General features: G+C 34.4%; 1 protein-coding gene across 1 annotated transcript in view; it reads right to left on the bottom strand.

Moving 5' to 3' along the window:
• LOC117345259 (forkhead-associated domain-containing protein 1-like) overlaps positions 1-27,447 on the bottom strand; it is a 38,354-nt gene that overhangs the window by 9,375 nt on the left and 1,532 nt on the right. Inside the window, 16 exon segments of the mRNA XM_033908300.1 lie at positions 359-465; positions 1,147-1,279; positions 1,844-2,081; positions 2,083-2,300; positions 2,896-3,084; positions 3,451-3,649; positions 4,116-4,355; positions 4,674-4,886; positions 5,633-5,803; positions 10,011-10,181; positions 11,061-11,075; positions 13,518-13,757; positions 14,733-14,830; positions 15,374-15,737; positions 23,358-23,390; positions 24,412-24,618. Of these exon segments, the coding sequence (XP_033764191.1) occupies positions 359-465; positions 1,147-1,279; positions 1,844-2,081; positions 2,083-2,300; positions 2,896-3,084; positions 3,451-3,649; positions 4,116-4,355; positions 4,674-4,886; positions 5,633-5,803; positions 10,011-10,181; positions 11,061-11,075; positions 13,518-13,757; positions 14,733-14,830; positions 15,374-15,737; positions 23,358-23,390; positions 24,412-24,618 (2,836 nt within the window).

Here is a 27,447-nt window from a genome sequence, read left to right as displayed (position 1 = left end):
TTTTTTCTGAATGAAAGAGAAAAGAGAATATACATGTACATGTCTCAATATCTTGAAATGTTCCCAATTTAAATTGCAATCACCAAAATATTAGAGGAAGATCAATCTGAGGTGATATCCCACTAAATGTGCACCAATCAGACATTAAAGACTCCAGAGAGACATACTTTTAGTGAAATTGTTATATTTCACAGGTTTTTAACAAAAAGTTTACAAGGTCAATATTTAGTAGTATAACCTGTACCTAGATTACCTAACCCTAACCCTTACTCTTATATCTATTTCCTGAATCTTTAATCTAAAATAGGGTGAAATTTGGTCTGAGCCACGACACTTCAATGATTCATGATACACCTACCAGTAATGTCTGACAATCGGGCGTGAGCTCCGGCCAAGTCTCGTCTCAAACCCAGTACGACATCCTCCTGATCCTGTATTTTACTTTTTAGCTCTGTAGACTCCTTCCTGTAACACAAAGAGGAATCCGGTCAGAATCTGTGATCGTGTTGTTAGGCAAATCGTGAAAATGTGGAGGAATCTGGTCAGAATCTGTGATCGTGTTGATAGGCAAATCGTGAAAATGTGGAGGAATCTGGTCAGAATCTGTGATCGTGATGTTAGGCAAATCGTGAAAATGTGGAGGAATCTGGTCAGAATCTGTGATCGTGTTGATAGGCAAATCGTGAAAATGTGGAGGAATCTGGTCAGAATCTGTGATCGTGTTGATAGGCAAATCGTGAAAATGTGGAGGAATCGGGTCAGAATCTGTGATCGTGTTGATAGGCAAATCGTGAAAATGTGGAGGAATCTGGTCAGAATCTGTGATCGTGATGTTAGGCAAATCGTGAAAATGTGGAGGAATCGGGTCAGAATCTGTGATCGTGTTGATAGGCAAATGGTGAAAATGTGGAGGAATCTGGTCAGAATCTGTGATCGTGATGTTAAGCAAATCATGAAAACGTGTGACATTAAGATGGAAATAGTCACAATCTAAATTATTTCTGGTCATAATTTTCCACCATTTACGTTTGTATATTTTTTCATCCAATGACACAATCATTACAACACACAGTTACTCTTATTTTAAGAAATATCTCGAATCAAACAGACTAAAAATCAGAGAGAAAAAATTGATGTTATAATGACCTTAGGATAATGATAAGGTTCTCCATTGCTACGAAATCTTCGGACGGTTTCTGTACGATGACCTTCGGTTTTGGCGGAGGTACTGGCTTAGGCACTGGCTTACTCTTTAATGCTGTTACCTCACCGCGTAGTTCTGTAAACAAAAATAAACTGTCAGTAATATAACACATATATTGACCTATGATTAATTAACTAAAACCCATAACCTTTCTTTTTGTGACCTATTACCTCCCATTTTCTTACTTATATCCTTTTTTTGACCTATCAAGTTCCTTTTCTATACCAATGACCTCCCATTTTCTGACCTATGACCTTTCTTTCTGTTAACTAAATGTTCTATTTTTCTATCCACATGTATAACCTTTCTAAACTATCAATTTCCATTTTCTGACCTATGGCCTTTCTGAACTATCACTTTCCATTTTCTGACCTATGACCTTTCTGAACTATCATTATCCATTTTCTGACCTATGACCTTTCAGAACTATCACTTTCGATTTTCTGACCTATGACCTTTTTTAACTATAACTTTCAATTTTCTGACCTATAACCCTTATTAACCATAACTTTCTATTTTCTGACCTATAACCTTTCTTAACGTGTCTGAATATTTCCATTTTATGACCTATAACCTTTCTTTTCTTGTCTGAATATTTCTATTTTCTGACCTATGACCTTTGTGAGAACAAAGACCTACCATGTATTGTTTTCTTGTATGTTGAGACCTCGTCCTGATATTCTCTGGCCCTCTTGGTCATCTTGACCAATCTCTCTTCCATAGCACAGATAGTGACCCCATGTTGTTTATTCTGCTCCTTGTAGGACTGAATGTCCTGTTCGTACTTCCTGTCCCATTTCTGTCCCTCCTGGGACAGGTTCTCCTTGAACTCTGTGACCTGTGTCTCCAGTGAGACGATCTGTTCCCGTAGTGACTGTCTCCAGTGTGGAATACTCCTCCAGTCTCTCCATCATTTGACTTGTTTCCTCAGCTTGGGATCGAACATCACCCTGCTGATTTGTAAATGTCTCCTGCAGCTGTTCCAAGCTCATTTCTAGCTGTTCCACCCTTTGTCTTTCCTCCCTTACAGCATTGTCAAGTTTTTCTTCCTCGACAGCTCTCACTTCCTCTAATGCCCGATTCAACTTCTCTTCACCTGCAAATGAGATAGATTATCTATTAGGATTTTCAATATATACAGTAGAAATTTATCAAAATTACACATTTGATTATTCACAAAGACTAAGACTTCAAATAAAAAGTAAAAAGTGTGTACCTTTAGCTGAAAGGATTTCGGGTCTATTGTGTGTGATATCACGGTAACACGATTACACCTTAGTCTCACTATTTGACTTTTTATACGGGAGGTGGGAGATCCAGCGTCCGTGTAAACAGTTCAGTAAGGTTCTGTGTTACCCAGCCGACGGATTCCACAAGGAATACAAGAGTCCGGCCGTTTTTGACTTTTTGTTTTTACAATAGGTGAAGTTATGTAGGTGGTAAACCAGTAACTAACTATTTGCTGCCATTGAGACAAAAAAATCTGTGACATACAAAGTTATGCTGAGTATAGTATCTGTCTACAGTATTGTTTTAGTACACTTTATTACTTACCCTCTAGTCGTGTTTTTACTGAGTATATATCTGTCTACAGTATTGTTTTAGTACACTTTATTACTTACCCTCTAGTCGTGTCTTTACTGAGTATAGTATCTGTCTACAGTATTGTTTTAGTACACTTTATTACTTACCCTCTAGTCGTGTTTTTTCGATGGCATCTCGGACTCGGTTTTCTGAATCCTCCTCTGCCACGGTACGATTCCGTGTAAGTTCTTCCTTATATTGCTGTTCCACTTGAGTGATCTGGGCCATCAGCCTCTCTTTCTCACTTATAGAAGATTCCCACTTCGCAAACAACAAAAGGATATGTTTACCTGGTTCTGAAAGACAAAAGAAATGTCAGAACATCAAAGATCAAGTAGTACGTTAATTATGTAAAACGCTGTACTCAAACCTCCCCTACCCAGATGGGAGGTTCCAGAGTTTGGAGCTTAAATTCAGAAGAAGAAAAATCAGTAAAACTGCATAAAATGGGTTACAGTTTTAAAATTTCAAATTAGTCTTGAAGAAAGAGCAGTTCCAAATGTGTAGTTTTAAGGCATTTGTTTGTCTGAAGTAGGTCTACAAAATAACGTGATTTTCTTAATTCTTTATTAAAATGGTTGTTTGCAGCAACTATTCACAAAAGTTACCATCTACAAAACATAAATTATATTTGGGTCTAGCTTTGATGTACATGTATTTACCATCATTAGACAGCTTGACGTTGACCCCACACTGCTCTAGTGACGCCTCAATTGCCTGTTCCCATGACAACGCACTTTTAAGTAGGTCAACCAACGAGTCCCGGACCCAGACTAGTGAATCCGATGTCACAACTGAATTAAGTAAGTCTAGTTCCTGTTTCAGCGAGGTGGCGTTGAATCCATTGGTCTTAAGATGTGTCTACAAAGGGAGATAATCAATGTTATCACAAAACTAGAATTCATTAGTCTTAAGATGTATCTTTAAAGGGAGATAATCACTCTTGTCACAAAACTAGAATCTACTGGTCTTTAGATGTGTCTTAGGGAGATAATCACTGTTATCACAAAACCTTGAACACCACTAGAGTAATTAAATGGATAAATGAAATAAAAATGTAAAGGGTGAGGCTAAGCTGAAGGTCTGGTAAGTTCAGTAAAAACCTGTATTGTCATATTTCAGCCAGAATCTTGGGTATTTTTTAGACATATGACAATATAAGGGAAAGTGTTTTAAAATAATGGTCAGGGTTGGTAAGCCAGCATTCGACAGCATGAGGAGCAATATATATATCTGGTTTTTTTTCTCTTGTTTATAAGTACTTATTCTGTAGTAAGCCCAGGGGTTCAATACATAAACTTCATTCAGATGTTTGTATTATACTCACAATGATGTTATTAAGTTTATTGCGTAGGTCTGAAGAGGTCTTTTTGAAGCTGTCCTGAGCAGAATCTGTTGATTTGAGCTGAATTTCCAGATCTTTCACCTTCTGGAAGAATGATGTCCTTTCATCGACAATCTTCTTGAGAGTTTCGATGAGTTCATCGTCACCGATTTCTGTCTCAGGGGCCTTAATACCTGGTGTGGAGTAGGTCACCTGAATTACTCTATTACGGAAGCGTTCCAGCTGTAAAAGATACATAAAACCAGTGTTTTTCTGTCAATTTGTGAAATGTGCCAACGCGCAGAATTTAGGATTTAAAAAATAAATTTGTGTGTAAAATTGGTAATACAGATTGCTAGATTTCATATCCTCGCACAAAATAGTTTTAAAGATTTTGTTAATGACTTCATTGGGAAAATAAACAACATCGGAGACATAATAACACTATATATGTAGTAAGATATGTAATTGGCCATTGGACATATTCCCATACGTTTCCATCTGTAATCTACATACTATAATATACTTGTACTAATACGATGGGGAGACGTAAGGACATACCCGTTTAGTGGCCTGTTCCAGGTCCACCCTGACCACCCGCTCTGTCCGCTGGACATCCACAAGTTCTGCTTTAGTCTGGTCCATTTGGATCTGCGTCTTTTTCTGGATCTGTTTCTCCTCAAACACAGACAGTTTAGTCTTCTCCAGCTCCTCCTTCAGTTTACTGATCAAATCCTGATGCTCCTGGATCTTGTTCTCAGTTGCCTTAAATTTCTGTAACACAGGTACACCAGTAATTAAACCTTCTCATGTGAACTTCTCTAAGTGAGCTCTCATGTGAACTTTTATAACAGTGAGCTCTCATGTGAACTTTTATAACAGTGAGCTCTCATGTGAACTTTTATAACAGTGAGCTCTCATGTGAACTTTAATAACAGTGAGCTCTCATGTAAACTTTTATAACAGTGAGCTCTCATGTGAACTTTTATAACAGTGAGCTCTCATGTGAACTTCTATAACAGTGAGCTCTCATGTGAACTTTTATAACAGTGAGCTCTCATGTGAACTTTTATAACAGTGAGCTCTCATGTGAACTTCTATAACAGTGAGCTCTCATGTGAACTTCTATAACAATGAGCTCTCATGTAAACTTCTCTAAGTGAGCTCTCATATGAACTTCTCTAAGTGAGCTCTCATGTGAACTTCTGTAACAATGAGCTCTCATGTGAACTTCTCTAAGTGAGCTCTCATGTGAACTTCTCTAAGTAAGCTCTCATGTGAACTTCTCTAAGTAAGCTCTCATGTGAACTTCTCTAAGTAAGCTCTCATGTGAACTTCTCTAAGTAAGCTCTCATGTGAACATAATTGTAACATTTAGCAATGATCATTATGAACAGTAAGGCCGCGGTACATGTAAAATTATCAAAAGTGGACTAAACACCTGTTAGTCCCTGTAATATCATTAGACAGTACCTGTCTGAGACACATCTGTTAGTCCCTGTAATATCATTAGACTGTACCTGTCTGAGACTGATAAGTTCCTTCTCTCTAGCGTCTCTCTCCTCCGTCGACTTTCCAGTGTCCTTCATCTTATTGACCTTGGCAGTCATCGTGCTTACATAACCTTCCTTTTCCCGTAGTTCCTTTTTCAGCATCTCGATCTCTCGAGTGAGTTTACTGATTGTAGAATCCTACAAGGTACAGATAACATATGTAAGGGTCGTTCATTTGTTTGTAAAAAATACAGATTGCTAATTCAAAACATTTTTTTAAACACAAAAGAAAAAAGAGATCAACAGTACATACGTCTTTGAAAAAATAAAACTTAAGGATAATATGAATTTTACTTATTACCAGTTTATAATTGATTAAAATAACATCTGACAATAATAACACCATTTAATTGACAATATATAATATAGATGTGAACAGTAGATGTCATATTGATACATTTACAGTTATTAACGGTATTATTACTGTCCACTATATAAAGATTCACTTTAACTTCATCTTCACAAACAACTAACAACAAAACATACCGTACTATATCTACATCTACCAAACATTAACATAAAGAAATTGATATACCGTAGATATTTATGTGTGATCATAATAAAGATAGTTATATACGTGTATATATGATAGTGAATCTGTACCTAAAGTTAGAATCAATAATGATAATATAAATGTATTCTAACATAATTACTCTCTCCTGTTATCAACACGACAAGGGAAGTTTAAATTCATTTTATAGACATATATTATACTCCTTAAACAGCTATAAACACAATCAATTCTCATCATTACTCCTCATTTTATTTATTTTTTTCTTTGCTTTGTGATATTTTTTAGTAAGTGGAAGTACCGGTATATCAATTTACTATTTACTAGAACATTATAATCACCAAACTTGGTTCTCCAGAACTCGGCTATGCAAGATTTATTACCGCTATATTGTAATTGAATAGAGTAATCCAAATTGAATTTACTTTTAGAATTTTACTTTTATTCTCGAAGACTATTTCATGGCAACTTATTATCACGAGATGAAGGAATATCATAAGTTTAACTATTATCACGAGATGAAGGAATATCATCAGTTTTCGTTAGAATACACAATAGGTGTCATCATGTCCATGGTGATAATTATTTTGTCCAGACACCTGTACAATGAGGAAATGAATGGATCAGCTATTTGTTGGTATACTTTTGTACAGTATGGACCCTCATATATGCCTGTATTTCTGAAGTTTGAGCAGTTTATATCAATTAAATTTCATTTTCACTCAATAAGTAACCAAATCTGTTCTTTTTCGAGGAGCTCACTACAATCTACAATCATGGTTAAAACTGAACATTCTGTCATTATCTTGAAAACTGTCACAATGTTATATCTGTTTGATTGATATACAGCTGCTCGAAAGTCATTTATTGTTAGAATTTATTATTTCGAATCTAGATGTTTTCGGTTTTTAAATAATTACCTGCAAAGTCAAAATAACAATTAATTGGCATGAACAAATTGGTTTTTTTTGCATTAATATATTCAAAACAACGTTACACAACAGTAGTAAACACAGTCAGTGCAGGTGAGTGAATCGTAACAAAAGTCTTGGTGAGAGTGCATCGACTCATCAGAGTCTATCAGGAGCTTGGAATCAAAGAGTACTCATTGGACAATTAAGATCAAACAAGTGGTCCAGAGGGCCTGTATCCCTTACCTGGTTGGATTTGACCAAACATCAAAATAATGTTCATGTTAAATTCATTGATAGCTTTATTTGTTGATGTAAACAATACTCTATTGTTATGGGGTGGGGATCTCAACTGCTTTAAGGACATAACCCATAAATGATCTCCAGACTTCCTATACTGTAAAAGTGGAAATATTCGCAGTGTGGAAATTTTTGCTTATTTCGCTATCAGTAAATCTCTGCGAAAATTTCCACACGCGAATATATTAACACATAAAAATACTAAATATAAAAGATACAAGTTAGCGCAAAAATATCTTGACGGTGCGTAAATATCCACACCGCGAACACTTTGGAAGCTGGCTAAGCGAAAATTTCCACACGCGAAAATATCCACTTTAACAGTATATAGGGGTGTGAAAAGACCCCAGGGATTGTTTTAACAACATGATATATTGTGTTTAAAGAAACTACATCCCTTTAGGTGGGGAAAGACCCATGGGCCTATTTTTACATCAGGATTGTGTTTATCTCTTAATGCCAAACAATGCTATATATGGTTATAGGGGTGGGGATCTCAACAGTTACAATTATACAAGTAGTGATTTAAAGGACTTACTTCTATTGAGCTCCACCCTAGTCTGGCACCAGGGGGTCAGAGTCAACATTTATGCAAACTCTGTTTCCCATCCCCTAAGGATATTCCTGATCAAATTTGGTTCAAATCCATTGATAACTTTATGACAAGTAGCTATAACGATCGATAGGAATAATCTCTATTTTCCCCCTATTGGACCCTTCCCCTCAGGTCCCTGGGGGGTCAGAGTCAATAGGCCCCTATTGGACCCTTCCCCTCAGGTCCCTGGGGGGTCAGAGTCAACATTTACACAAACTCTGTTCCCCTTCCCCCAGGAATGTTCTGGACCAAATTTGGTTCAAATCTATTCATACCTTTATGCCTAGTAGCGATTTAAAGGACTTACCTCTATTTCCCCTATTGGGTCCCTCCCTCAGGTTACACATGGTCAGAGTCAACATTTATACAAACTCTGTTCCCCTTCCCCCAAGAATGTTCCTCATCAAATTTGGTTAAAACAGGTTAAGTATTTTAAGAGTAGTAGAGATTTAAAGAAAATGTTGACAGATGGATGGACGAGCTAAAAATGCAACTTTCAAACATTAGAATGATCAAGAAATGCAGCTTATAAAACTGAAAACAGCTGTGTCTGTTAGAAAGCAAATGAAAAAAATAAATCATAAAAATAAATCACAATGATGATTATTTTAGGAATCTTGGCAGAATGCAGAACAATTTTCAAAGGAACATACATGTAGGTGTCAGCTGCTGTAGCGACTTGCTGTATCCACTGCGTCATTATGAAAGGTTCCTTGCTCCATTTCCAGAGGTTTGGCTGGATATTTTGGGAGCTAGCTACCACATTAAGTTGGGAAGTTTTACAGCATACAAAGTGTCTACAAAGATGTATCGATATTATCCTTTTTTCCTACGATCAATCAAATGTTATATTATCTACGTCCAGAAAGATTCTTTGTTTTAATGCAGTAATAAGGAAAACCAGGAAACAAAGTGTTCTGACAAATCAGACAGACATTAATTTCCATCTTGTCATATTTTTTATATAATCACATTGTGAATGATGCTAGGGGCTGACTTTCAGCCCCAGATCTAGGCAAGAAAAAGTGAAGTTTAAATATACATGTATCTTTATATCAAAATAACTACAAAATAAGTCAAAATAAGTCAAAATACATTTAGTTTGACGATACAAGAAATCAGAAGTTGAATCTGAAAATGTATACACAGTGTTAAAGGTGAAGACGTGAAGTGCTACAAATAGAAAGCAGTGATCGAAGGGGTGAAATCTATAGGGTATACAGTACCAGTGGACAGTGTATATAAAGGTGCTACAGAGTTTCCATGAAGCCACAACTAAAGGGTTTGATGGAGGAATGATTATATACTGTCTAATTCTTTCTCTTTTTTTTTCTTTAATTTCATTTCTTTTTCCTTTTTTTCAATCATAATTAATATAGAATAACTTTGCAATATGCAGCAACTCTTCAAAAAAAAATAGAACATCATTAATCATTTTATAAAGACAACAGTCGTGTCAGAATCCAAATTTAAAGAAGTTCTACATTTTGTATCGTCACTTATGTACATCAGAATTACCTCCCTTTTATTATCATCACAATTAAATTGTGTAAAACTTCTTTCGAGGGAGAACATTTTGTTCAAACTTCTTGATGGTTGATTAGAACTTCAAAAGACAAACAAAATACTGTAAAATTTGGAAATTTGATATTTCATGAAAATATTTCTATATATGTACCATTATTTAAACCAAGAACAAATAGTGCATTAAATGCAACATTAAAATTCTGTTTATTTTGTAAAATTTAACGGATATTTTCGTTTTCGAAATATTGACATATGTACAATTAATGTTATTTCAAATACAAGGACAGATCTTTATTTTCCTGGAATGATTCCTATTAAATTTTTCAAGATCCTTTCAAGACTGCATTAAAATGATATTCAGTTAACATTTTGAAATTCTTACGAAATTGTATGATTGAGACAGACAGTACATGCAATCAACTTTAAAGGTCATGCAGGAAAAGGTTAGAGCAAGTTAGAGTTCAAACCAGGGTTGGCAAGTCTAAACCAGCGGGAACTTACTTTACTCGACAAATCTCTCTGCATTTGTGTAACGAGCCCTGAGGTGATACCTTTGTCCTTCTTAACTCTCTCCAACTCATTTTTCACGTTATTTAATTCTTTAAGTTTGAGAGAGAGTTCATCAGTCATTACAGGTGGACTAGAGGATCTTTCTAACTGGGCATTGCTCAACTGTGATAAGTGAAATAATACCATGCTTATAATTCAAATGTGGACAGGATTGTGAAACCCAAAGTATAAACTAGTAAAAAAAATATATAAACAAAATAAAAATAAATAAAAACAAAAGGAGATCTTGTGTCTATTTTTTAAAGTGAGTTGAATAGAAAGTAAATAAATCTTGAATATCAATCTTATGAAGAAAAAAACAAATTATTGCAAAATAAAAGAAAGGAAATCAAATTAAAATTTTATAATAAATTCAAATAAATAATTAAAACATCACATACATGACACCAATAAAATATATTAAGAGACATGTGTTCGATGAACTTTGTAAAATTTTCAATCATTAACAACACAACATATTTTTTAAAACAAATTAAAGTACTTTACTATAAGCAGTGTTTTTCCTGCATGCATTTAATTTTGGATACTTTTCAGAGTACATGTATATGGATTAATTTGCATACTTAGTGCACATTTGAAAGAGTGTCAACAAACCATTTTCTGCATTTTTAATTTTGTGAATGTAATACACGATGTATTTACATAGCCAATAAAATCTTCATCAGGGGAAAACGGACTTCAGTGTCTGATGGTTATAACAACATCCAAACATCCTTGATGATGATGCAAAATAATTCAGTGAAAAATTTAACACAGGGAAGTCTTGTGAATTCAAGCCAAATGACTGTTAGGTTGAATCTGTATTTGCAAATTATTTACAAGTGATTAAAAACAAAAAAATAACAATGATGAAATTAAGATCTGAGAAAAATTAAAAATAGTTATTGTGTCAGGTAATTCTGTGATATTGACCTGAGTAAACAATGTATAGTTCAATGTACTCGAATAGTGCTACACTCAGTGTAATAGTGATCTAATTACCTGAATTGTACGAAACTGACAATGGAAAATAAAACAAGGGTGGGTGTAATATTTATCAGATAAAAAATTGAAAATAATGAAAATATTAATTATTTTCACGTGTAATTAATTCAATATTACACCTAAGATACAAATGTTTATCAACAGCTTCAAGATTTAAGAGAAGATGGGTCAGGGGATAATTAGATCACATCCCTTTAATGATCACAACAAGGTCTGACAGGTATCAAATATCAAGTGACATCTTCAAAACCAAAGGTTTAGCTCTCAATTTACACATCTGCTCTGAAATATAGCATGACCAAAATGAAGACTTGTACTGCAAGTCATTTATTGGTTTCAGAGACAAAATATGACAAACTGTAAAACTGTAATTTGTAGAAGTTAAAAGCCTCATGTAAATGTGTTTAGGCTCTAGATTCACACAGGAAATAAACTGTTGGTAAGGCACTAACATCTATATGCTGTCACAGGTAAAAACAGCCTAACAATTAAACTAGGTCAAAGAGGAATAACAATTAAACTAGGTCAACGATAAATAACAATGAAACTAGGTCAAAGAGGAATAACAATTAAACTAGGTCAAAGAGGAATAACAATTAAACTAGGTCAAAGAGGAATAACAATTAAACTAGGTCAAAGATAAATAACAATTAAACTAGGTCAAAGAGGAATAACAATTAAACTAGGTCAAAGATAAATAATTTAACTAGGTCAAAGAGGGATAACAATTAAACTAGGTCAAAGATAAATAATTTAACTAGGTCAAAGAGGAATAACAATTAAACTAGGTCTAAGATAAAAGGTGGACAAGGTCAAGCAAACATCTCATCAATTCAAATATAAGTTTCAACTCATTCCAGAAACAATCTATATTCCTTTATCCTTAATCCCCCATCCCAGTCAATTTTTTTAAAAAATCATTACGGGGTCCATGCATATTATCGTGACAAACATATTACCGTGACGTAAAATGATGAGGGATATTGAAAGGTCGGTATTAATTCATATGTGACCAGAAGCTTTTGTTTTTAATGTGAATGAATACCTACAATGATGTAGAACTACAATCACTGAAAAAGACACGCTGAAAACGTTCGCAATATTCTGTGCCATTTTACGTCACGGTAATATGCTCGTCATCATAATAGGCATGGACCCTGTATGGACAGTAGTTTCTCTATAAAACTAATTTTGGATGTGATAATTTTGTTTCCTTCTTAAAGCAAATTGAGGACGATGTAGAACTGTACTGTATTGGTAAATAACTGCCAGATGTCAACAAAACCACATACCTGTAATTATCATTGATTACCTGTAATTATCATTGATTACCTGTAATTATCATTGATTACCTGTAATTATTACTGATTACCTGTAATTATCATTGATTACCTGTAATTATTACTGATTACCTGTAATTATCATTGATTACCTGTAATTATTACTGATTACCTGTAATTATCATTGATTACCTGTAATTATTACTGATTACCTGTAATTATTACTGATTACCTGTAATTATCATATTGATTACCTGTAATTATCATTGATTACCTGTAATTATCATTGATTACCTGTAATTATTACTGATTACCTGTAATTATCATTGATTACCTGTAATTATCATTGCATGATTACCTGTAATTATCATTGATTACCTGTAATTATCATTGATTACCTGTAATTATCATTGATTACATGTAATTATCATTGTTTACCTGTAATTATCATTGATTACCTGTAATTATCATTGATTACCTGTAATTATCATTGATTACCTGTAATTATCATTGATTACCTGTAATTATCATTGATAACCTGTAATTATCATTGATTACCTGTAATTATCATTGATTACCTGTAATTATCATTGTTTACCTGTAATTATCATTGATTACCTGTAATTATTATTAATTGCGTCATACCCTTGCCTACACAGCAACACTATAAACAAGGCCAGCAATTTAAAATTATTCTGCTAGTTCTACATCTACACACACACTGACCAGTCCCTTACATACTCCAATGACAGATTCAGAGACAGTACATACACGATAAGTCCGAGTTTGGAGTGATTTCTGCAAGGTTTGAAAAGTGAAGTAGACTCCGGATGGATTTGGGGTGATATCTTGAAAGTTTGACAGTGAAGTCATTTCTGGAGGGTGAGAAAGTGAAATATAGTTAGGGGCAGAGTTTGGATCAGTAGCAGATTCGATGATAGTTTTTTATTTGTCACTTTCTCATCTATATATATGTCTAACACTGAAACCGTTCTGGATACATCTCTAAATCTGTCATTGGAATACTTTACATTGAAGTCTTTCTCAGTAACCAGAAGACATGTAACAATGACAATACCTTCTGACAAGTATCCTTTAGTTGACGGTACAACAAGTATTATAAACGTTCTCTATCAACTACTATGAAAATTAATCATCGGAGACAGCGACTCACCTGTTCTTTCATGGAGATCATCTCCTGGTTTTTCGAGGTAAGTTCAGTCTCCAGAGCGACAACCCGTTGTGACAGGTCAGTATCGGCGCCCATGATGAGAGGCCCCTGAGTGGCGACACGATGCTGAAGCTCCAAGATTTGCTGCTGCATCTGTTGTAGCATCTGGTCCTTACGTAACGTGTCCACTTCCAAGTTACGGAGTCGAGACACTTCCTCTGTCAGGGCTATTATCCTCTGTTCCTGCAAAAACAATTAAAGATTATAAGATGTTAGCTGTCGTCGTTTTGACTCGCGGTCCATTCTAAATGTCAAAACCGTACTGAATTTTATCCTTTGATAAAACTACCAGGAAGATAACTCTAAATAAACTCATGGGAATAATACATAACCTTCACTATAGGTCAGGGGTGGGCTTATAACAGGACAATGAAATAGCAATTCTACATTGTCAGTAACCCATGTTAAATTACACTGTAACAAGACTACCATGGTTACTGACGATGGTAATTCTACATTGTCAGTAAATTACACTGTAACAAGACTACCATGGTTACTGACGATGGTAATTCTACATTGTCAGTAACCCATGTTAAATTACACTGTAACAAGACTACCATGGTTACTGACGATGGTAATTCTACATTGTCAGTAAATTACACTGTAACAAGACTACCATGGTTACTGACGATGGTAATTCTACATTGTCAGTAACCCATGTTAAATTACACTGTAACGAGACTACCATGGTTACTGACGATGGTAATTCTACATTGTCAGTAAATTACACTGTAACGAGACTACCATGGTTACTGACGATGTAATTCTACATTGTCAGTAACCCATGTTAAATTACACTGTAACGAGACTACCATGGTTACTGACGATGGTAATTCTACATTGTCAGTAAATTACACTGTAACGAGACTACCATGGTTACTGACGATGGTAATTCTACTGAACAGTGATAGATATGAATAGGCTTATTACTGGACAATGTCAGTAACCCACATCTGATTGAATTGTCACTTAAGAAATGTAACGAGACAACTGTGGTTACCAATGGTTATACTATAGAATGGCGATAGGTATGAGTGGGCTTATTACCAGGAATGGCTTTCTGCTGCTTAATCAGAGTAAAACATTTTCTGGGAAAACTTAAATGTTTGGGAAACCATATTTGTTCTGATTTGATTCTGTGGTACCACATTAATGCACCTTTTCTTGTAATCTGAAGTTGTCTGGACTACCCATCACAGGTACCGATACTGGAGGTGTGGCTCTTCTGTCTAGTCCATTGGTCCATCCTCCGGATACTAAAACAACAATCAAATTACACGTCAAGAAAATGATAATACATCCCACAATCTGTAATACAGTCATACGATTTAACATGATAACCCATTTAAACAAAGAGACACATTTCCACATACTGTATTCCACAAAATTGGCTGTTTTATGTCATGTCTCTCAAACACACTTTAACAATAACATGTCCCCCTTCCCCACAAAATGGCATGGAAGTGGAATATCGCCTTTTTTGGAATGATATCACCATGACTTGAGATACTTTGGTTTGGTTTATTTTGTTTAACGTCCTATTAACAGCCAGGGTCATTTAAGGACGTGCCAGGTTTTGGAGGTGGAGGAAAGCCGGAGTACCCAGAGAAAAACCACCGACCTACGGTCAGTACCTAGCAAGTGCCCCACGTAGGTTTCAAACTCGCAACCCAGAGGTAGAGGGCTATTGATAAAATGTCGGTACACCTTAACCACTCGGCCACCGCGGCCCCCAACTTTAGATACAAATCTGACCAATCACAAAGTAACAGGTAAGAATATTGTCGACTCTAACTTACCGACAGATCTCTGTGAGGTTACTGGTGACTGGACTGGTGATGTAAACGTCTGCACCCTGTCAAACCCTCCATTGACCCTGCGCGCCGAGCTTGCTGCTGACCCTGCACTGACTGGCCTTGCAGAACCTGCACTGAGGGGTCGTGCACGAAGTGAGACTGGGGGACGAGGCACCGGTTGGTTTGTCGGCGTCCATACTGCTGATGGAATGGTAATGGTTGCTGGCCCTGTGGACAGGTATGGGAGGTTCATAGCCCCCTGGTTTATTGACGGCTGTGTGTCCGTCGGGACGTAGTTCATGGTGTCAGATAGAAGTGTCAGAGGCTGACTCCATGCTGGTCGCTGTTGTACAGGGGGATATGCTATCTGTGAATGTAATGTTATACAGTGTGAAATAAAGCTTTTTATGTATAAGCTTGTTTAGTTTCATTTTCTATACAGAAAGATTTACATAAACAGAAAACTCACTAATTCACTATGCATGGCCATCATGCCCTCTTAAATGCTTCTTAATTATAAACCAATAAATTCTTTGTTATGAATAAATAAATAGTCAAACACATATGTATACAATGAAAATTTACCTGGCATGAATGAATTTTATGTAATTTCTGATAGCTTTAATGTGACTTTAAAATGGATGTCAATTTCTGACAAAGAGGAACTTTTTCGGTGTTGATCAAGCGAAGCAGATTTTTTTAATTGCATGGTAGACTTAAACACATTGACACCATCTATCTTTAGTTTGGTTTTCAAAACCAGCAGCATTCCTGATATTTTTTAGATATTTCATTCATTGGAATATGGTTACAATATTTTTGATGATTAAACAGATGCATGCAAATTAATATACTAGATTATGTTATTGAACATAACTGACTGAGTCAAATTCTGTTGGTTTATTTTTTTTAAATGTAAATGATTTACAAGCTACCTTAATTTCACATAAATTTTCAACACTTATGTATCCTAGAAAACCTTAAAGTAAATATGTTATTACTTATGTATCGTCAAAACTATTATATCAGATCTAAAATGACCTACAGATTACGGTAAATTTCCAACACTCGTGTATCATTAAGAGTGTAAATCTATTACAAGCTAACAATGCAGTAAATTCCCAACATTTATGTTCCCTTAAAATTGTCAAGTAAATTTCTACATTTATGTTTTCATCCATTGTACAAGTATTTACATTACTACAGGTAAAGGCACAATCTGCATGATTAAATTAAAATAAATTCTTAATTTAAAGTCTAACAAAAGTTAAAATTTAATTATCTCCAACTTCTTTAAGATACTTTTGTAAATGACTAAGATATCTTTCCAACACAAATCTTGACTTACTATAAAGCCATATTAAAAATTGCTTTGATATTTATCACGGGAAATAGGACATTTCCTTAAGCTCAATCTAAGACGACGTAATCCCTTGGAGATTGAGTGTTATCTGCCTGCTTTATCCAGGTAACAAACGGCTGTAATCTATTTTGACATTATACTTTATTTAAATACACACCTCACCGTGACTCTGAGACAGAGGACGACCACTGGGAGGCCTTGGATGTCTTGTCATTTTTTTTACATAGCACTGTTTTTTTGGGGGGATTTTTATCAGAGCAAGGTTTGCACCACAGTTCAGCCTTGCATGTCTATATCTTAAATTCCCTCATGACCTCTTAAAGCAGTTGAAGATACTCTTTTTGTGATCTTTTCAATCCAGTTTATATTTCCTGTAATCCAAATCTGAAATATCTCTTTTGAAAAAGTTGATTTCACATCGAAGTCAAACAGATGCGTTTTAGAATTTTTTACAAAACACAGATATAAAATGTTGCGAATGTTGTTTAAGCAAAATTCCTAATATCCTGAACGACTCTGATAATCCAGGGGTCTAATTGCAGGTGCAAATGTTTTAATATCCTGAAGTAGCTTTTTACTTAATCTTTTTAGCTGCCATTGTAAAAAAAAACACACATTAAGACACTTGGACATCAACAGAGAGTGATGTCAGGTACCACGGTGTGAAATATCTCTTTTGAACAAGTTGATTTCACATCGATGTCAAATAGATAAAATGTTGCGGATGTTGTTTTAAGCAAAATTCCTAATATCCTGAACGACTCTGTTAATCCAGGGGTCTGATTACAGGTGCAAATGTCTTAATATCCTGAAGTAGCTTTTTACATAATCTTTTTATCTGCCTAAAAAAAACACACAAGACACTTGGACATCAACAGAGAGTGATGTCAGGTACCACTCTGTGAACACTCAGTCCAGATACCAGTAAATAACTAAAAGTTAATTGATCAAACTTGTCCTCTTAACAACTGTATAGTGTCTATCTAAATGTTGTTCCACAAAGCCTATGTATATCACGTCCTAATCAAACTCCAGGGACAGACTCGGAGAACAACAATGGTTGCTATCATATCTGACGACCAATATAATGATATCTGTATGAACTATCTCTCAGCTGTGTGACGACTTTTTATCTGTCATCCTCCACGTAGAAATCAATAACAATCGGAAAGTAAAACAACAGACAATCAGCGTCCATTTCTAAAGTCCTAATGGCTAGCGGAGTACCAGTGTCTACCTCGGGGTAATCACTAAGGACAAGGTCTGACTGAGGTATCAGTGACCAAAAACACTGGGAACTATTTATATATTAATATGCTAACTCATAAATCATGATAATTATATAACTTCTGATACAATTAACTCCAACCCAACTAGATCGGTGGACAATATCTCTGGTAGAACAGTACTGACAGTCGTTCAGCCCACGGATATCTCTATGACAGACTCGCCTCAGTCTGTGAACTATCAACAATAGGCCTACTCCACTCGATCACCAAGGTTCAGTTCTTGATAAATCAGCCAAATTATTGATATGAACCTATTGAAAATAGGCATGCGACTACGATCTTCACACAGTGATATTAAATATCCGATAGCCTTCGAAAAATGCTGGCAAACCCAGTAATCAAGATCGAAGACATGTTATATACTGTATCAAATTATAGTCAAACATATCTTTGTTATAAATAATTACGTAATTTAAGACTATACCTTAAAACAATTGTTTCGATCACAGTTAATTGTTCCATAAATAAGCATACATAAACAGGTGCATCCAATTTTTTTCAGTTATAGATATTTATTATTGTTAATTCTATGTATTTATTATTGTAAATTTTGTAATGAACAAGTAGATATTTTCCATAGTTGTTGAAAATGAAACAGACACCCTGAAATTCTAACATGATTTCTTGAGATAACACACAAAATGTCCTTCCTCTTGTATTTCTGCTCAGAGTTTTGGAAAAAAGAAAAAGGGATTTTTTAGATTTTATTCTAAGACTTACAATTTATTAGGCTGATAAAACTAATGATGTTTTATATAAAGCAACTAAAATAAAAACATTGAAATATCACTATCTCATATATTTACATATAAATATCAATGATATACAGGGTACTATTGTAAATTTAGAATAAATATGTGAAGATTAACCTTGGATGATAAAACTTTGAGACTGTTAAGTGTATGTATAGTACATAATTACATATTAATTTGTGCAAAAAATATGTCATACAGCATGTAAATGTGCAAATTAAAGTTGAATTCTTTTATTTCTTTAAAAGATATTCATGTACGGTATATAATTAGCCAGTAGTAGGAGTTTTAAAACCAGGTCCTTGTAACGTCAGGGTTAAACTAATGCTAACTTACAATTCGTACAGAAAAAAATCAACCCTACAGATCACAATGGCTATGGTAAGATCTGACAATGTTTATATACCCAATACACACATGGATTAAGACTTTAGCTATACAGCTGGAACAATGAGGGTAGCAAGGTCAACATTGTGTAGTATTTAACCTGGTAATTGTTGGCTGACATGTCATTTTCAAAAGCTTCGTACCTTTAAAACTAGAGAATATACACAGCAAATATACATATATGGCCAATTTTCAAACAGCTTTTGGAACGCTAAAAGAGGGTCATCAATTTTTAATTAAGAATTTTGCCAGTGAAATGAGTGATAGTGAATGTGACATCTGATATGACAGGTATGGACTTGTTGATAAGGTAAAACAGTAGGTAGCTAAGCCAGGTAGTGGAGGGAAACACAGACAGTTGTGTATACGCACACCACTTCCTTACTGACGAATACACCACAGTATATTTATATGATCAGGGCGACCTATAGCAATACAAAATACTTCGCAGGGGCGTAACTACTTTACAAGTATTTTGTAACAGGCGATTCATTGATACATCAAAATCTTGATTTGTATTCAAGGACCATTTTTATCCATGACTTGCAATATATAATGCAGATATACGCCCAAACCTGCTTTCTATAAACTTAAGTGATAATTTTTTGGTAGATTTAATATCTATAAAGTACATACTCAGTTTTATACTACATTATTGTACATTGCCTTGATTTATGTAAACATGTATTTTCTATCTAAATATATAGTCTAGCAGAATGGTGAAATAATTGTGGGATTTTCAGTAAAAGCATGAAACTTGGCATGATTGTAAGCGGTAATATACTGATTGATTTTGGATATGGGGCCAATGAAAAAAATCCAAGTACGAGTAAAAATTGTCTTACCCCATATTTTTCGCAGTAATAATCGCTCTTCGACAACTCCATATTAAAACATTAACATGTAAACTATATACTCCAGATTTAGTGGGGATCGCAGATTAACCACGTATATAACGCACACAATTTAAATCCTCTCATGCAACCTTTATCCCGAGGTTAAAACAGCTATCCTCATGTGTCAAACGATACTCCAACAGTCTCACAAATACATCAAAATGGATGTGATATAGAAACACATTCTAACACCGACATAGAAAGGACAGCGCCTATGTTTACGTAATCAATTACACATATCAGGTACACTTTTAAACCTGAAATAATACTCCATTGAAAAGAAACTGTGTATCTCAAATTCCTTGAACACAGATAATTTCACATATGTTTTTCAAAAGCCCCATGTTCCTGGGCACAAGAACTTAGATCCTCACGGCATATCAAGTCAGGTACCATTTTCACCTGTGAATGTCTACGATTATGTATGGTGTTGATCATCGTAACTAAGACTGAAAAACATATTAATGTAAGTGTTTGACATGAGATTTCCTCGCAGTCTAATTCTTTGAAGCATGCACGACAAACAAAACCTTTATATATTCACAGCTCCTCTGTACGGAGGTTCAGGTGCTTTGGACTCGGGCATATCTATGTGGCTAGGAAAAACTGTATTAGCCTAGTCGGAGTATAGATCTTTGAGCAAACACTCGTGGACAAAGTGGATTGTTCTGCAGTTTGTGTTGGAAACTATCTCTGTGTACATACGGTAGATATCCGTAATTACAAGGTAAACGTTAACTCAAACATCGAACTTTCCAATTACAATTAAGTCATTAAGATATTAGTTACAGGTCACAGTAAAAGCCATCGTACCCTGAAGAAACATGGTCAACATTTTTTTATTACCATTTAAATTTATGTAATGGTAATTTTAAACTATGGTGACCATTTCTTACAACCATACCTCAGGTTCTATACACGCAAAACAGTTCTGAAATTTAAACACATTTGGAATATCAGAAGTCGAGGTCATTTACCGCATCGATTGAAATCAAGAACATTTTTGAGTAGGTGTTGTTTCGTAATCTTAGGCACCAAGAGGGGTATATGATAAAGTACATATTGTACAAATATACTTGTTGGTGGGCAAAGTGCTATACACCTTCCTACAGGGGCGCCGTAGGACAATTCATATCGCCTTGTTTTAAATAATGAGCCTCATAGATAAAGGTGACATTCAAAAGACAGCTTTGAAGTCGACAAACAAAACATATTCTAAATGTGTAAATCACTTTTAAAAATAGATATTTAAACATTATTGTCTTGTTATTGTCCCACAAATGACATTGTACATGCTATGATTATATACATTGTATAGATTAGGGTTTTAGGTGTCCGACATTGTATATAAGTTAATTGTGTTATCTAAGATGAGTACAAAGTGAAGAAGACCGGGGATTTGTTAGACACATATTTGATCATGAAAGATCACAAACTTACAGAAATCTTTTGTTTCTAAATTAGAAAAAAAAATTTATATATGAAAAGAAAACTTATGGCAGACTCTTAAGAGCACAGTACTTTCTTTTTAAAAATCATTTGTTAGTAAAAAGTAATTTTCAAACTTGACTTGAAATCATAAATGTCAAATAATGATAGCCATGATTATGTATAGAAGATTTTCATGCAAACATATTACACAATATCTAACCAATCTTTAAGTGAAAGTATCTGGTTAAAATTTCACAAACTCTAAATTATCAGGAAACATTGAATTTGTCCTATAGTCCTCCTCCCCATATAGTTTCAAGTCTACCTGTGTATTGTGGAATGAAGCGCACGGTAAAATCAAGTGAATTAATCACTGCATGAAATTTTCATTGTACATAATATATAGATCTAGAAGTACATTAAAATATTATAAGTAAACATCTAAATATCTGCAAAATGAAAACTCATGCCAAGAGAAATAACAATACTGGGTTGGGAAAATATTTTATATACATGTATACTAAACATTTCTAAAACAAAACTTTTTTCAATATCAACAAAACCTATTTATAGATTGTGGAATAAAGAAATGTCATGAAATACTATAATATGACTAATTTCCTTTACTTCAAATTTCTCACGAGAAAAGGATTATTTAAAAGTAAGAGAAATGTAACAAGAGGCCCAATGGTCCTGTACCTGGCATTTCAGTTAATCAAATTTAACTTGACTCTAGGCCTTTTTGTTAATAAGAAGAATTCCTTTGATTGTTTTAACAAAGTTGACCTCTGTGATCTTGAATATGGTTAAAGGTCATTATTTCTTGTTCAGATTTTGTGGAGTTCCCAGAAACCTACCAGCCAAATATCATGGTTACAGGCCTTTTGGTTTGTGAGAAGAAGTCGTTGAAATGTTTTAATAAATTTGACCCCTGTGACCTTAAATATGGGTCAAGGTCATTTCGTTTTGAAAACATTTTTGTTCATGTGAGAAGTTTAGCAGCCAAATAGCTTAACTCTAGAAAAGAAAAAGTTGATGCCAGACAGATGACAGAATTTCGGACAAAACAGACAAATGACAGACGACTCACCAAAGCATAAGCTCACTTGGCCATTAGGCCAGACCAGGTGAGCTTAAAACTAATACCAAAAAGAATGCATGAAAGACAGGCCATTAGTAAATAACATAAGAGTGATGGAAAAGGAAAACTTTCTGGAATTTGAATAAGGTTTGTATTAATACTGTTGAGTGTCCATTACATAATTCCTATAGATACTAAATATATACAATTATAAATTTGTATCTAATACCTAAACAAGATACTGTAGGTACAGGGTACTGCTGACTAAGTATTGATTTTAGAATTCTACCCGTGAATATTTTGTAGATCTATTAACCTAAATTACTTGTTTCTGGTTTTACTAAGTATAGCATGTACATATGTACATATACTAATTTATCTTAACAGTGATTTAACAAAGATGCAACAGACACTTTGATAAGATAAACAGATTAAATGAAGACGTATGCTGTTTCTATAATATATTTGAAAACCTGCTGTTTCAAAGTTTGGAACACATTTTTTTCTCTTGAAAAAGATACTTATTTCATTTTTTTGTCTTTATTGCTTGTTTTTTGTTTTTGTTAATTTTTTTCTCTCTCTCTCAATATTTCACACTTGTTATTATCAATACAGTTGTTTCAGTTAAAGGGAGACAATCAAATTTGTATAAAACAGCAGATTTTAAATAGACTAAATTAAGGAGAAAAGTATAAAGACAGACATGAAATGAATACACATGAGCATGACACGTAAAAGGTGAAATGGTTGGACCTGTTTAGAGGTTAAAGGTTAAATATGACTTATACCTGTTGGAATCCTGCGGGTCTCTCCTGACGAGCCTGGGATTTAAAACAATTATGATGTACATGTATGATGAAAGTTTGGGTGTGTGACACAAGATCACCAACTCATAAAATGATGAAAAGACAAAAAACATCTGGCATACATGATATTGGTTAATGTTATGTATATATATTACTGGTATTTGATACTTAATAACATACTTTCCCAGCAACTGTAGTAAACATCTACCTTTTCTACAGAATCAGATTTTGTCAGCTGTTTTTTTTAAACAAATTGGTACTATTCAAACTGCAACCCGTAAGATTTCTGAAAACTTTTTGCTTTAAACTTTTATTTTGAATTAGAAATTGTATCAAATTTGAAGGAAAATTTCGTCACAGACATATATATATAACTTTAAGGAATTGGGCAAAATGACAACCAAAGCATATGTATACATATATGCTATGAAAAATCAAACAGGTTTGTGAGAATTTAATCATGAAAGTGCATTTAATAAAGGGTGTTTAATGATGTATTAGTAGCCAATGAATTATTCAATGCTAGTGATATAAATACATTTAATTACTACTTAAAAACAAAATTATTGTATTTACTACCAAATCCAATGTAATATTAATAAAAGATTTGTATACTTTTCACTGCAAACACTGGCACCGCAAATTCAAATCTACAGGGTTCCACCAAGGGCATATCAATTTTGAGCATTTTCTAACGAAATATCCAAAGAAAAATATGACTACCTTATTCTTACTTGAGCAATTTACAAAGTTATATTCTTATTGTCCCCCAAATAAAGAGACTTTTTTTTCAATTTCTTTATTATTTACTTACAGCTACTTAAAGTCTCAAAAAAGCTGGTTGTACATCATTTTCTTGTATGTAGCCATTGCCAAAATCTATAAAAATTTATAAGTCACATTTTTTTTTTAATTGTTGGTCTAGAAAATGACCATAAAAATTATAATCACTCAGATATTTCATTAAAAATCTCAATAACTGAGAAGCCAAACTGAAGTGAAATTAATTAACTGGACAAATATATGAATCACTTACAGGTGGTGGGTTTTCTATGTTCAATTCAAACGGGACTCCACTGTATCCGACTTTGACGATATCCCCAGGTGCAAGCCTCACTATGGCGTTCTGTACCCGACAGTCATTCACGTAGGTTCCTTGTGCAGTGTTGAGGTCCTGTAGGACGTAACAGTCTTCCTGTTCATGATATTCTATCACAGCATGCTGCTGGTCGACTCCTGATGTCTGAAACAATAACAGAAAGCAATGGAACATGTTTTCCAAGAAACAAATGATCAAAAGATCTCTCAAAGGACTTGGTGAATTGTTTTGTACTTGCATTTTCATGTACAGTATTTGAACTCTTAAAAGTGCTATGTTTATAAATTATCTACCATCAATTTTAATCTGATTTGTGAATGTGGAACTCTTTTGGAAATGAGGTACATTTAACAGCATTTTAAGGCAGCATCAAAACCATACATAAAAAGATGGCAACCATAACTTACAAACCTTTTCAAGGAATACTTTCAAATCATTCCCAATAATGTTGAAGAAAATATAAACATTAAATCACTTGTACCATGGATAAAATCCCCATGTCCACAAGTTGTTATAATAAATAAAGGAAATGATTGATTTATATATATATTCTGTAAAACACTTTGTAGTTAGGTGGCAACCTCATTCCTAGTCAGAACAATTTGGAACTCTTCATCAATGGAGGTAGTTCACAGTGGACAGACATTCTACCTAAATACAACTATACATACACATTTTACCTTTGGATTAGTACCACTAAATGACACTTGTTTAGGACGGACTCCCTTCTTCCTGGTTATATTTCCATCCGTACGTAAAATGCTACTCATGCTCATAATTTAGGTATTAACTTTCTTATCTAAACACAATACCTGTAGTAGCACATTCAACAATTCAAAACATATGCTATACACAGTACCTATAAATATGTCTGTTTTAAGTTTACAGAGTACCAATGTCTGAATATAAAAGCTTTCAGTCCATCCGATATCCTGATCTCCATAGATCATTGTAAGGTCGTCACACTTGCAGTTTTTTTTAATTGTAATAAAATTACTCATGTAGATTACAGACCGACTTTAAAAGTCCTTGTGTTGAGTATACATCCTTCAGAATGGAGGTAACCAGACAAATAAGGTGATATTGATACTTAGATACAATCAAGTACATGTACGTAAGTCAATAAGGAAAAACATCAAACGATCGAATCACTATCTCTGAATCAGTCAAATGAAGATCACTTGGAATTTAACATTGAAAGTCGAGGCTCCAAACATCGCAAAATATTAACTCCGTCTCCTGAGTCAGCGATCTAGGCCCCAAACATCGCAAAATAAATCTCTCTCTTCTGAATAAGCCACATACTGTAGACACAAACTAGCATAACAGTAAATGAAAGTCCAGGCCCCAAACATCGCAAAATAAACCTCTATCTTCTGAGTCAGCGATCTAGGCCCCAAACATCGCAAAATAAACCTCTGTCTTCTGAGTCAGCGATATACTGTAGACACAAACTAGCATATATAACAGTTAATGAAAGTCGAGACACCAGACACAACAAAAATAAACCTCTGAATTAGGCAAAAACCAACATAACTGTGAATGGACCTCTAGGCCCCCGAATTGTCCCACATCAATTATAGATATATCCCCAAAAAGAACAAAAGGTGTTTTCTCTCTGCACATTATTACACCATAATTACATAACGAGGATTATTGATTGGCGGTGAAAGTGACACTGCATGGACCAAAGGAAGCTGAGTATAGATTTCCAATAATTGGATTTTCAATCAAATATTGTTCATATTCCTTGTCTACATTACATAGCTGTGTCCACTCCACAGGGCAGTAATTATCCTGTTTCAACGGACCAGAACCACCACAGGCCAATGATTATCCCAGTTAGCAAAATATCGAGTATATCAATCACGTCAGCATCGAGTAAATGTAGTTTTATTCTAAATTGATCAGCTGGAAGACAAGCTTAACCAGTCATTTTTCTCAATTTCTTCTGAAAATAGTGATGGGATGATGAAGAAAAGCAATAGAAATTTAATCGAAAAATGAAAAGAAACCAATTAATTGATGACAATTAAATTAGTGAATTAATTGTTGGAGTTCAGAAATAAGAGGACCAGTATATTCTTCAATACATTTTATAAACCTTTTCATTGAGAGTTAATTTTCAACTCCGAGATTAATATACAAATATCGTATTTTGATGAGGTTGATACATGGTTGTATTAAAGATTGAGAAATATTAACTGCGGATGAGGTCCATATTTGTATAAGTGATAAGGTGATCACTATTTTATATGGAAGTGTCAAGGACAATATTATATATACAGAACTGACTTTTTGGAGAGGGGAACACTATGACAGTCATACAGTGGTGACAATGATAATGACCATCACAGGGAGTTGACCACTGTAGAGTTGACCATTACACAGATGAAACTATTATACAGAGGTGACCATTACAGAGGTGGCATTAGACAGATGACCTGTGGCCTTAATACAGAAGTGACCACTAAATAGAGAGGTGACTACTTTATACAGAGATGACCACTAAATACAGAGATGTTGACTTTATACAGAGATGACCACTTTATACAGAGATGACCACTAAATACAGAGATGTTGACTTTATACAGAAATGACCACTAAATACAGAGATGACCATTATACAGAGATGACTACTTTATACAGAGATGGTGACTTAATACAGAGATGACCACTAAATACAGAGATGACCACTTAATACAGAGATGACCACTTAATACAGAGATGTTGACTTTATACCGAGATGACCACTTAATACAGAGATGACCACTTAATACAGAGATGTTGACTTTATACAGAAATGACCACTTAATACAGAGATGACCACTTAATACAGAGATGACCACTAAATACAGAGATGACCACTTAATACAGAGATGACCACTTAATACAGAGATGTTGACTTTATACAGAAATGACCACTAAATACAGAGATGACCACTAAATACAGAGATGACCACTTAATACAGA

Source organism: Pecten maximus, chromosome 16 (genome assembly GCF_902652985.1).
Source record: "Pecten maximus chromosome 16, xPecMax1.1, whole genome shotgun sequence".
NCBI classification, from domain to species: domain Eukaryota; kingdom Metazoa; phylum Mollusca; class Bivalvia; order Pectinida; family Pectinidae; genus Pecten; species Pecten maximus.
The sequence above is the reverse complement of the archived record's forward strand: the minus strand, read 5'-3'. Positions and strand labels throughout refer to the sequence as shown.